The sequence below is a fragment of the Candoia aspera genome, chromosome 6, assembly GCF_035149785.1.
Source record: "Candoia aspera isolate rCanAsp1 chromosome 6, rCanAsp1.hap2, whole genome shotgun sequence".
NCBI lineage: Eukaryota > Metazoa > Chordata > Lepidosauria > Squamata > Boidae > Candoia > Candoia aspera.
This window is the reverse complement of record NC_086158.1, coordinates 97,314,682-97,326,914: the sequence shown is the minus strand read 5'-3', so window position 1 is coordinate 97,326,914 and position 12,233 is coordinate 97,314,682. Positions and strand designations below refer to the sequence as shown.

Sequence of the window (12,233 nt, the reverse complement as noted above, 5' to 3'; positions counted from 1 at the left end):
GTATTGCAGGGGAGGGAAATAGCTGATTATTCTGAGCTCACCAGGGTATCACACCTTTAGACGGTACTACCTGTTCTGGTCTTCTGAACAATCCAGCATGACCATCCTTACTTCAGCAAGGACTTCAGTGAACTGCAGTAACACTAACCCAACATTTTTCTCCAATCACTAGAATTTTAGAAATGTGTTTTATTCCATCTGGATCCTGCCAGTCTCATTTGCCATGAGAAGATGTTCAGACTATATTTTCAGTATCCAGCACCAGTAAGATTGGACGTTGAGGAGGATGGGGATTGGCAACTTGTTCAGCATTTAGAATATGCTACACTTCCTGGGGAAAGAGGAGAGATCCCTTTTGCATTGATTTCTCTGGTCTTCTTTGTTTCCCTTTTTAAATATCCCATCTGTGTTACTTTTGGCTTAATCATTCTTCTTTGCTGGCCTATGAAAACTGATGAACGCTAGACAGGAATTCAGAAGGTGAATGTTTCCAGACCAGAAAGTAAAACAGCTGAAAATGGGTTCTTTAATGCCATGATTTTTTTCAGGGACTGAGCAATACAGCGAATATACGGGCTATGCAGAAACTTACCAGTGGGCCAGAAGCCATGAAGATGACACAGCCAGGTAAAATTCTGGTGCTCCAAGTTAACTTTAAATGATGGGATTGATACTGGCATAATTTTTGGGAGATCTGCCACAGAAAGTATATTCTTCAGAAATCCAGGTCATTGTTCCTTCCAAGAAGTACACCTCAATCTTCTCTCTTTCATTTTGCTATTCCTTCTGTTGCACCACATTCTATATCTACTAAGTCTGCTCCCTGTTCTTTGGACTCTTTTGTTTCTTTAAAAAAAAACAAATATCCATAAAATCACAGTTATACTAGCCTATCTTTTGTTTTTTGTGACCCTGTTTGGTTCACTGAACTTGAGAATGGGAGGAGTGAGCATCAGGATTCTGTTGTTGTTCTGTAATTCCCCCACTGCTTGAGTTTTGAGCTTCCACTGTCACATGTTTATGTGAAAGAGCTCAAGAACCATTAAAATGGTTGGGATCACCTTGGGGCACATCTAGGTCTGCTTGAATTGCTAGGAAAGATGCAGTCAGTCTATAAGAATAACGAACAGAAAAAATCTCAGGGCGTGCTGGAGTTAACAGGCTGACGGGGTGTATAATGGAGGGAATCTGGTTTTGCCATTCAAAAACAAATTGAGTAGTAGTCTTTAGCTGATGAATTCTGTGGGTTTTTTTCAACTTTTATGTATTTATTTTAATTTAGTTTCACTGTATTACATTACACTAGTCAACAAAACAAAAATGTAGCAGCATTAAAAGATCAACACACAGTAGCATTAACAGAGTATTACGGATCAGTGGAGGCTGAAAAATCAAGCAAGACGAAAGGACAATTAAAGCCTTGGAAATTATGTTAAAAACTGAACAGCTACAAAATCTTCAACTAGATTGTTCAAAAGTCTTCTTTCTTATCTGTTTGTTGAAAACAAAAATTAAATGTTGACAAATAACATACATGAAAAATTCACTGCTGCAAATCAGATCTAGATATCTCCTTCCTGTGTTGTATAATCATTTTTTTCATTGATCTCCATATTCCCCAAATGCAGAGTTTATATTTTGATAGGTTCCCAGTACTGAGGATATAACCAAGAACATACATGCCTTTAACATATTTTTTTAATCTTAATATAGAGAAAAAAGAGTTAATGTTCATACTTGTAAAGAAGACTGACCTCCCACTTGACCTGTTTCCATAATATCTGCTAGGTTTTTTTTTCTTCTTCAAATGCAAATCAGGAATTTGGGATGGAATGGTAGCACCAGTCTGACACAGTCTGGTCCCTAAAGATTTTGTGATAATCAATCATGCCCTATATTTCTTAGATCCAAATGATGGACCACGACTTGGTGGTTCCACCTGATAATTACAGCTTCAGCGTAAAGCAAAGAAAAGCTAAAGAAAACAGAATTTCTTTAAATGTACATATTACTTTCCCATTACTGTGATAGTTCAGTTAGCAACATTAAAAAAAAATGGGGGAGGCGGTTGACAATCCTTTGCAAAGCAATAAGATCAATGCTAGACTTTCTCAACTGTGTGCCAGTTGTGATATTTCCGCCATGAAATACATTTAGGAGAGAAAACATCTTGCCTTCTCCCCTCTCATTTGCCTTCTCCAGTTTTGATATGGATTATTGATAATCTAATTGAACGTTGTCTTTTCCTAACCTTTGTTTCTGTGCTTTGGGCCTTCAGTGAATCCCTTAAGAGATGAACTCAAATCTGCCTTGTTTATGTGACTAATCTTACCAGTTAACATTACAGCATTTTTCCTCTCTTCCTTTTTTTCCCCTCTCTCTCTCTCCTTTGCCAGGGATGAATGGCAGAGGCGTTGCACAGAAATTGTGGCTATAGATGCATTTCATTTCACACGTTTCCTTGATCAGTTCACGCCAGAGAAAATTAGAAGAGAGCTGAACAAGGCCAGTAACTTCTTAATCCCGCTTGCCCTGTCATTTATTTGCAGCTGGGGTCTTAATGTTGGGTTGACCCTGCCCAATATTTGGGGCCCTGTCACCAGTTCCTTGGAGAGAGACTCGGTCCTTAAATTCGGTATCACAGTTCACACAAAAGATTAAAATGGAAGTTGGCCAGTTTCAATCTAGCTGATATAAGGAATGAGTGGTTCTTTTTTTTTTTTAAAGCTTAATCTGTCTACAAAAACATTGTGAAGCAGTTAGGTTCAGTAAACCGTTCAGAAACTTAATGTCCTGGTTACTTTCTCTAGATCACTAGTTCAAAAAATAAACCACACTTAGATGTTTAAAAGACGGTGGGTTTTGCTTGGTGGGTTTTCCATGCAAAATACCTTTGTGAACTTCTGTTCAAGAATGGGTGGAGACTGACACATTTTCCCCACTATATTTATACAGTAGTGGGGAAAACCATCTGGAGATGTTTAATAATTGGGAAAGATCCTCCATCAAGAATCCTGGTGATTTTTATATTCTGACTTGGGTAGAACATCACATAAATCTCCGACCTGTAATCCCCAACATAATAATTGCACTTCTTGGATTTTTTTTCCCTCCTTCTTTTGCGTTGTCTCCCAGAGAAACACTTTTCATGCACATTATTAAATGTCCACGCTTTTTAAGAAGTCTGGAGGATGAGCAGACAGTTGGTAGTCATGTATCTTCAATTTTCATTGCCTCACATTGAGAGCTGGGCCCACACACTGAAAAACTACTGCTCTAATTCAATGTCCAATTTTAGCTGGCCAGACTTTGGGTGGCATTGACAGATGGTACTGAATGTGTAGCGTAGCAAATCTGGGGACTTGCAATCCCTCCCTGACGTCCCACCCTGACCTCCTTGTACTGATAGAACTGCAAGAAAATGGCCTTTTCTTCTCTGATATAAGGATACAAGTCTTGAATCCCTTCTAACAGCATTCGGTTATTCATACAGGGGTGTTTAAAAGTTTGTGAGCCCTTTTCAGCTTTCAACATTTCTGCATAAATATGACTTAAAGCGTGATCTGTTCTCCACGCAAGCCCTAAGACTAGATAGGGGGAACTGAGTTAAATGAGTCAAAAACATTATACTTGCTCATTCATTTATTGAGGAAAATGATCCAAAGCTTCACATTAGTATATGGCAAGTATTTCTTTTTTGCCACGGTGAGTCAATTTCATTTTCAGTTTAGTTTAGTCTTTTTTAATTTTATTTCATCAAGTTTGTGGTTAGGATAATAGTAAAATCCTCCCCCATCCTCAAGATAAACTGCCTGTTTTTTTCTTGTCTGGTTTTTTTTTCAGGGTTGTACCTCCTCCTCTTGATAGAGAGAAAACTTTGCAACCTTTTCTCTCTCTCTTTTTAAAAAAACGAATGGAAGAGTGAGGCAGCATTCCAGATTAGGTGGGCTGAAGGCCCCTTTTGTGTTTAAACTTTGACTTAATGGGTAAAAATAGGAGGAAGGAGTATTAGGTATGTTCACTGCCTTGAGTTATTTATAAAAATAATAAAGGTGGGATATTTTTTTTTTTTAAAAAGAGGTTTAAAAAAGGAGAAAAACACCCTTAAGTCTAGTTCAGCTCCTAGTGACTACATGGACACAACCTTTCAGTTTTCTTTCCAACAGCACCAAAGATACCACAACGGAACAAAAAAAATTCTGGTGAATTGTACTTACTCAAGGGTGGAAACAACAAGTGTTTCGACACCGTTTTCTTCCAGAACCCTTTTTTTTTTTTTTCATTTAAATTTCTCGGTCATGTCTTCAGCCCGGGGTATTCCTGGTGATATTCCATCCAAATACTAACCGATCTGGCTCTGTTTAGCTTGTGAGCCCAGTCTAGGCCAGCCTGCAAAGCTCTTAATGGTAGCAGGCTGAAGTTTCCCGTTTTGCTCCTTAAACACCTCCTTAAAGTAGGCTTAAAGGTTGCAGTGGGTGTTGTACCCTGCGGTAAGACTGAAGGAACTTATTTTGCCCCTTGGCCGTTTTTGGTAAACGCGGGTCTAAAAATGCTAGGCCTGCGCATTCTGGTAGCTCCATGACTGCATTTGGGGAATCCCTGAACTAGAGCATTGGTGATAAGAACACATAATTCAGCACCAAAGGAACCACAACTGAACAAAAACATTCTGGTGAATTGTACTTACCCGAGGGTGGAAATACTGAGTGTCCTAAGATGCAGAAAAGATTCAGGGGCTCAATAATCTTTGAGACTGGAAAGATTAGTGGCGGGAATTGGCCATCAAAAGGCTTCAGGCTTGTGGGAATGAGGGAAAGAAAAGATACAGGTCTTCTGTTGACAACAGAAGCAAACTTAGTCGCCATGAAGAAGACATAGAGGAAGGAAAGACTGCTTGCTTGCAGTTCTAAACCACTCCAATCACAAATCCCAACCTACATAAGTTGGGTTAAAAACAGAAATCCAATAAAAAGGAAAGCCTGTCAGTCCCATTATAAGCAACACGAATAGTGACCCTTATCAAATACACTTGAAAAACCAACATTGCAAGGGGCTGTTTGCTGCTTCTCTGCCCGCAGGCTTACTGTGGTTTCTCTCGGCCTGGTGTCCCTCCACATCATCTTCCAGCGGTCGCAACAGGAAACTGGGGCTGTGGTGCTTTTGGAGGTGATTCGAGACTGAAAGGTAAACATTTCTCTCCTTGCAGTTCAGTTTTAGCTTCTTTGTTGGTCGTGGTTGTCATAGCCACTTGCTGCTTCTTCAGGTTCAGGCAAGAGTGATTAAGAGCAAGAAGGGGACAGGAGCAGAGTGAAGGCTGAGATAAAGTTCCTTCTTCTGGGCTGCAAAACTTGAGCTTCTAGCAGAAGACTGGATGGGAGGAAGGACTCAGAGAAAGGGTCATCTCTCCATTCTGGAGTAAGGGGAGGTTTGGTAGGACCTGTCTACCCTAGGCTGTCTAGACCTTCAGAGGCTTCAGGACAGCTGAAGGCCCCATGACAGACTATTGTAGAATTCTGTGTGAGCACTTACTGTTCAGAAATGAGCATCATGAAACTGAAGGTGCACCTGACCAAAACAGTAGCTGGACTGTCTAATGGATCCATAAAATTAAGTTTGAACTGTTAGCATCTAACACAGTGTTTCTCAACAATGGCGGCTGGCTAGGGAATTTTGGGAGTTGAAGTCCACCCATCTTCAAGTTGCCGCGGTTGAGAAACACTGATCTAATAGCTTATTTTCTCCAAGCTGCAATTTTCTCATGTTTGTGCCTCTTAGTCCATATAAATAATTTCATTTTGTAGTTCTCTGGTATTCTGTCCTCATTACGCTATCACAAGTACAACAAGTGAATTGCTTCTTTCTTAGCAGGGGGTCATCTTACCGTCATCGATGTTGCTGCTTAAAAAATCTCATGTCTTCTTGATGAGGGTTTTCATGAAAACTGAGTTACTGAAGCTTCAGCAGATTCATAGCCTGTTTCATGGCTTGATTAAAACCACAATTCTTACTGGAAATTGATCCCATGTGTCACCAGGGCCATCAGTGATTCAGTTGTGGGCTCCCCAAAGCCCTTTGATTAAAGAAGGTGGTACTTTCTTGCATTTATATATGTAAACTGTATCTCTCCAAGCATACCTTTTAATGCTGTATAAGATTTGTTGCCTTAGTAAAATCTACAACTTCTAGTGAATAAAACAGGCGAAAACATTCGCTTTTTCAAGATTTGTCTGTAGAAACACCAACTATTCTAGAGGGAAATATCTAGACACAGATAATTGTCAGCCCTTCTTACCCTTTTCTTTTTTTCATTTTTCTTCCAATTAAAGCCATGCTAATTTAAACCAAAATCTAATGTGCAAGTGACCTTCCAAGGTCATGTCTTTCCAGGAAATCTAAAGCAATTCTCAACAAATGCTAGTGGTGTGTTAGAGAGTAAAGCTACCCAGCACTTTACATTCAAAGAGAAAGGTGCCCTGGAGCATGAGTTGGCACACATGTGCCACCTGCCAAGAACTCCTTAAACTGAACCCTTCTTCTCCTGGGATAGTGGTGTGGCTGCTAAGGGCAGCTACCCGATGCTGGGGGGGAATGTCATTGCTTTGAGGAGTTGCAGAAAGGGTCTGCATGCACTCCCAACCACCTCTTTGCTTTCAGATCCGAAGCATGGCAAATTAGGGAGTTGGGCGCCAACAGAGTGGGACGCTTCCAGTTCCATAGGACTGGGTGCAGGGGTCTTGCCTCCATGCCTGTTTAATACTGTGTTGCCCATAAAGAAAGGGGCAGTGCTGAGAACCTACAGGAATGTGGCTTGAATTTCCTTGCAGACTGAGTTTGTCCATTCTTCCCTAGCTAGGGAACTAAGGGGGAAAAAATGAAATTAATGTTGACGTAGATGACTTAGATCCCATTGTATTCCATATCTAAGCAGATTGCTTCTCCTTTTAGCTGTGTCCTGCTATTCCAGCTGTTAATCTCTCTGTAAGGATGAAACTGTTTTCCAGTGCAGTGAAAGAGCAGCGTTGCATTCACTTGCTATGCAGTTAGGATTCTCACACTGTAAACTTGTCTACCTCGTACTTGTTACATCCCATTGGGCAGGCATGTGTACCATGTAGGAATCCTATGTTGTGCATCGTGCTTCAGTGACAAAGTGACTATCCTAGAAATCCTCATTTTTCGAGTCAAAGCACCTCTTGACAGCCTAGCTAAAAGATAAGCAATGGGCCTTCCATGTTGTTGAATTCCAGCTTCTGTGTTCCCAGGAAGAGGCATGTTGCCCAATCCTCACGTAGACAAGGCAGCAGCCATTTCTCATTGCTTGGATCTTCCGAAGCACCTCTGTGCATGTTGCCTTTTGTGAAAGAACCCCTTCAGATGAAAAATGGGATTGTCTTCCTCCTCCTACGCTGACTTACGTTTTATATTCATTTGCTTTAGCCTTAATACAAATCCTAGCCGCTGCCGAGGCCGGGCGAGACGTGGTTTATTTCACCTTTGGAGACGCTGAGTTGATGAGAGACATCTACAGCATGCACACTTTTCTGACCGAGAGGGGCCAAGTGGTGGGTAGGTACCATCTCCCTCCCTCCCCTTTGGAAGCACCGCTGACAATAAAAAGGGGAGGGGCAATGCTGCTATTGTAGTAAGGAAGGAAAAGGAAAACATCTTGGACAAATACAAGAGCAGAGCTTGGTGTTGACAAGTCAGTCATGGGGCAAATTGACTAAAACGCGGTGACTTGGTTTCCATGAGAATAAAAGCTGAAGTCTGTGGATCTGATAGGTCGTAATGTGCAACCAGAGGCCCTAGCTGCAGGCACCCCCAGAAGTCTTGGATGGTAGTCTCCACCCCCTCCAGAAATTCCTCCCCAGTTGTAATTTTTAATGGGGAGTTGTGTTTTGGTCCATGCAATCGTATGACCTTTAATGTGTTTTTAATATGCTTTTAATGTATATGTATTGGGCCTGTTGTACACCACCCAGAATCTTCTTCCAGTTGGGCAGTTTTAACAAATCCATTAAATAAAATTAAAAAATGTGGCAGGTGGGGTTCCTGATTAACTATGTAAAGGAGCCATTCCCCTGGCTTTTGAGAGTCACCTTATCCTGAATCATTCACACATCATGTTATGGCTTAGCCACAAGGAAGCATAATAAAGCCCTTGGCTGCTCACTGGCTGTTACAAGGAGCGAGCAGCAGATGAGAATTGGCTCCTCCTCATAGCTAAGCTACACTGTGCTTAGCTTAGTACATGAAGTAGCCATTCCCGGCTCACTTTCGAACATGCTTGCTATAACTGTGGCAGCTGCATGGAAGCTCAGCCATGAAGGCTTGGTGGGACTTACTGTTAAAGGTAAGTAATTACAACAATAACGTCAATATGGATGTTCAGCAAAAGGTGCTTTTGAGTAGGATCATAGCCCCTCCTTCAAATCTTTGTACTCCTGCACATTGTGAACCCCCGTTTTGAATTATTTCCAAAGCAGCCCTGCAAAGTAATGTGATGAAGGGCACTGACATGTTCCTTTCACAGGGAGGTTAAGAGGACAGGAAAAGAACAGTGGGCCATCTCTGCACTGATGTTGCCCTGAGGATTATGTCCCACTTCTTTGGAAGTGTATTCAGTGGTAGAGCTGCAGGAGGGTCTGGCAAATCCATCCTACGGAACAAACTTAGGAGAACTTCCAGTCCTAGGAGAATCATGAGGACATACAAGCCTTGGTGCTATTTCTCTTGGCATCAAGGGTGAAACAATCATTTCTAGGCCCATATGACTAACTCTGTGTATAATTCTCCCTCTTTTTCTCCCTCCCTCCCTTTTCAAGGAGACATTTACAAACTGTTGCTTAGATACTACAGTGAGGAATGCAGGTGGTGTTCTACGTCAAGACCGGAAGTCAAGCTCTACTCTTTCATCTACAGTGTAGTTGAATCCTACATAAATGCTGCTGACGATGAGAAAGGACTGTGTTTTGATGATTAGAACGAAGATCTACAGAATGGATGTGTCTTTTCTTTTTCCTATAAAATATCAGTTGAATTGCTGGATATAATATACAGTCATCTGAAGACCGAGACCAATATTTAAAAGAAATAGGTTTTCTTTCTGAAGCAGAAAGTAAACTTGATCATAACATACGGAGCATAATACATTTCTTCTCCCTCCCCGAGAAATCAGGGTTGACGATTGACTTGCATTCCTTATAGGATTGTCTGAAAATATATTTATACATGCCTGCCTTTTTATTTTTATAATTGTCTCAGTGTGCGCATGCATTTATGTATGGATGCCCACTTGCATAGAGACACATTTCCCATACAAGTAAATGATTTCCTTATCATACTCCGCAGCAGTATAGTGGGGGAAAAATGGAAAACAGGTGTTTTTTGTTTTTTTTTGCATTACATACACAATCCAGGTAATCCTGGTTTTTTGTTTTTTTTTAAGTTTTACTTTTTCAAACACCCTCTTTTTTCAATATTAGCAAGAGATCTGAAATAGGCAAGTATAGCAGGGAAGCACTAAGAAGTAACTAGAGCTCTCCTCTGAATGGAAAGAGGGTGGGGGACAAAATGGGGGCAGAAGATGGAAAAGGCAGTGGTGTGTTGGGCTGCAAAACAGCCAAGATCAGATTTAGAGAAGGTAAAGAGACTTTTTGATACATTCTTACATTTTAAAAACTTATAGCGAGGGCCATATATTTATGAAATAATTAAACTGGTTTTTTCTTTAAAAAAAAGTTTTAATTGCACCAAGTTCTTTGGTGAAATTTGTGATACTGCTCAATGGCAGATAGAGAAATATACGTATATATTATTTAATGTACAATAAAAACCTAGACTGTTACACTTGGGGGGAGTTCATGATATAATATAAAACCTCTGTACAGCATGCACCGAGAACAGTTGGGAAGGTCATCAAAAGTGATCTTTGATAAAACATCGATCGGGGCACCAGCTTCACTGAACGGAACTGAAGACGTGTGTTCTTTCATAGCCTTCTTTTCAGTGAGCTCTGAGAAAAGTTCCTGCTGGGGGAAAAAGAAAGGAAAGGAAAATGGCAAGATACTTGCTGCTTACTGTGAATTTGGCAAGAGAGGACAATGGAAGTTATTCACTGGGAGATGTAGTACGAAGTGCATTGTAACCAGTTTAGAACTGATGGTGGTGGTGGTGGTGGTGATGAGAGGCAAAGCCGCGTTAAGAAGACCGATGAATGGAGCCTGGCTGACCATCTTTCCAACTTCAGAGTCAGATGGCTTAGGGCTCCAGCTGCCTCTTACGGAAGACAACTGCTCGGGAGCAGGAGCCTGAGGAGACCATTCTAGGGCAGGTCAGTGCTTTCTGTCACGTCTTCTGCAACTGCTTAGTTCTGCCCTCCCCGCCCGCCCGGTGTGGAATATGCGAGCCCCGGGGAGCTTCCCTTTCAGTCCTCTGCACAATGAGAGAGGTGAAGGGCTAGTTGTCCAATAAACGGCCAAGTGTGGCCACAGCCACTGCTTTTCTCTCTCAGCCAATCTTGACGGTCACCCGAGACTCTGCGATTACTTATGAAAGGTTAACCTATGTCACCCGTGCTTTCAACTTGCAGGTTGCGCAGTTTATTCTTTTCTTTGACTGGAGCAGTGGGGAATATTAATATGTATTCTTGATGTCTTTTGGTAATGAAAAATAATAAAATTGATGAACATTTTTCTCCACCTCTGCCTTTGGGTATGTTTATTTGAAGTGTCTCAACATAATTTTTGGACAAGTTGTGTCATCACCTCACAAACCTGCCATACTGTGCATAGTCTAAATCAGCGGTTCCCAACCTTTTTGGCACCAGGGACCAGTTTCAGGGAAGACAATTTTTCCATGGACCGGAGAGGAGGGGGGGGATGGTTTCAGGATGATTCAAGTGCTTCCTCTTTTTCCCGAACTTTTATTCTTTTTGCTTCACACCATTTGGAGATAGCAGCCAATGGGCTTGCTTTCTCTGACAGGAGGCGGAGCTCAGGCGGTAATGCGAGCAATGGGGAGCAGCTGTAAACACTCAGGCTGTAAATTTGCTCGCCCACCACTCGCCTCCTGCTGTGCAGCCCGGTTCCTAACAGGCCACAGACCGGTACTGGTCCACGGCCCAGAGGTTGGGGACCCCTGGTCTAAATTACACACACACACACACACACACACATATATTCCATACCTCACGTAAACTTCTGCAGCCAAATCTTCCCAAGTTCTGATGTTTTTTTTTAATTGCAGAACTCTGTCTTTTTTTTTAAACGTATTGTTATATAAATTAAGCAAGTGTCCACATCTTCCTTTATATTGCAAAGTTTTCACAGTGAGATTTGGTACAATGTGTTTACTATGAAATAATGTCTCATTAATGAAAAAATTAATGTTTAATTTTTGCTCACTTCCCCCTCCCCTTTTTGGCTTACTTAGTTTGTGGAAAGAAGGAGAGAAGAGGGCACCTCATTCCATCACCTCTCTTGCTTGTATGTTTCTTCTTTGAATTACCAACAAACTTTCATGGTATTTTCACAGCCACAAGAGATGGAAATGCATTCTTTGCAATATAAACTTGCTTTTTTTTTTTTTTAATTGTGAACCACCCAGGGTCCTCCGTGTGGGGGAGATGGGCGGTCATAAAAATATGATAAATAAATAAATTGATAACTTCCACTCCATGCCCCATTATATGTTCCTGAGAACCGAAGAACATCCCTCCAGTCTGGAGAACCCTAGGCTTTCTAACGTTACCCAAATAACATCTCTACCCAAGCACAAGTTGACAGAAGAATACATGAGTTTATTAAGAACACAAAACAGCAAAGAAATGCACAGGAGGAGGTTGGGCTTAACAGGAAGGATTAGCTTCAAAAAGAGCAGGTGAACAAAGGAACGCATAAGGTAGCAATTGGGTTTCCAGCTAGTTATGAAGGAAACCAAGTGAGGCTTGAGCACATACAGTGTAAAATCCAAACACCAACAGCGCTCTTTCTAGTTACCATCCCTAAAAGTCCATGTAGGCAAGAGTCCTCCTTGTATCCTGGAGGATTTCACACCAGGGTTTTGGGAGGCCTAGTTTGCTTTCTTTGCTGCTGCTCTCTGGAGAAACTTCAAAACAGCCTCCTCCTCCTCCGCCTCCTCTCACCTCAATTGTATTTGCTCAGGGGTTTTACCAGTTGGCCTCCCAGACTTTAAATTACTAGAAGTTCAAAGGGATAAGCCTACAAGTCAGT

The 12,233-nt window shown here is 41.5% G+C and overlaps 1 protein-coding gene across 2 annotated transcripts in view; it reads left to right on the top strand.

Annotated features, from left to right (window-relative positions):
• The window catches only part of PARG (poly(ADP-ribose) glycohydrolase), a 61,172-nt gene extending 50,472 nt beyond the window's left edge, over nucleotides 1-10,700 (top strand). For both annotated transcript variants that reach the window (XM_063307728.1, XM_063307729.1), the window contains 5 exons: nucleotides 549-627; nucleotides 2,397-2,505; nucleotides 5,079-5,184; nucleotides 7,438-7,566; nucleotides 8,826-10,700. In XM_063307728.1, coding sequence (XP_063163798.1) covers nucleotides 549-627; nucleotides 2,397-2,505; nucleotides 5,079-5,184; nucleotides 7,438-7,566; nucleotides 8,826-8,983 — 581 coding nt within the window. In that variant the 3' untranslated portion in view covers nucleotides 8,984-10,700. The remainder of the gene's footprint in view (nucleotides 1-548; nucleotides 628-2,396; nucleotides 2,506-5,078; nucleotides 5,185-7,437; nucleotides 7,567-8,825) is intronic.
• The last annotated feature ends 1,533 nt before the right edge of the window (nucleotides 10,701-12,233 follow it).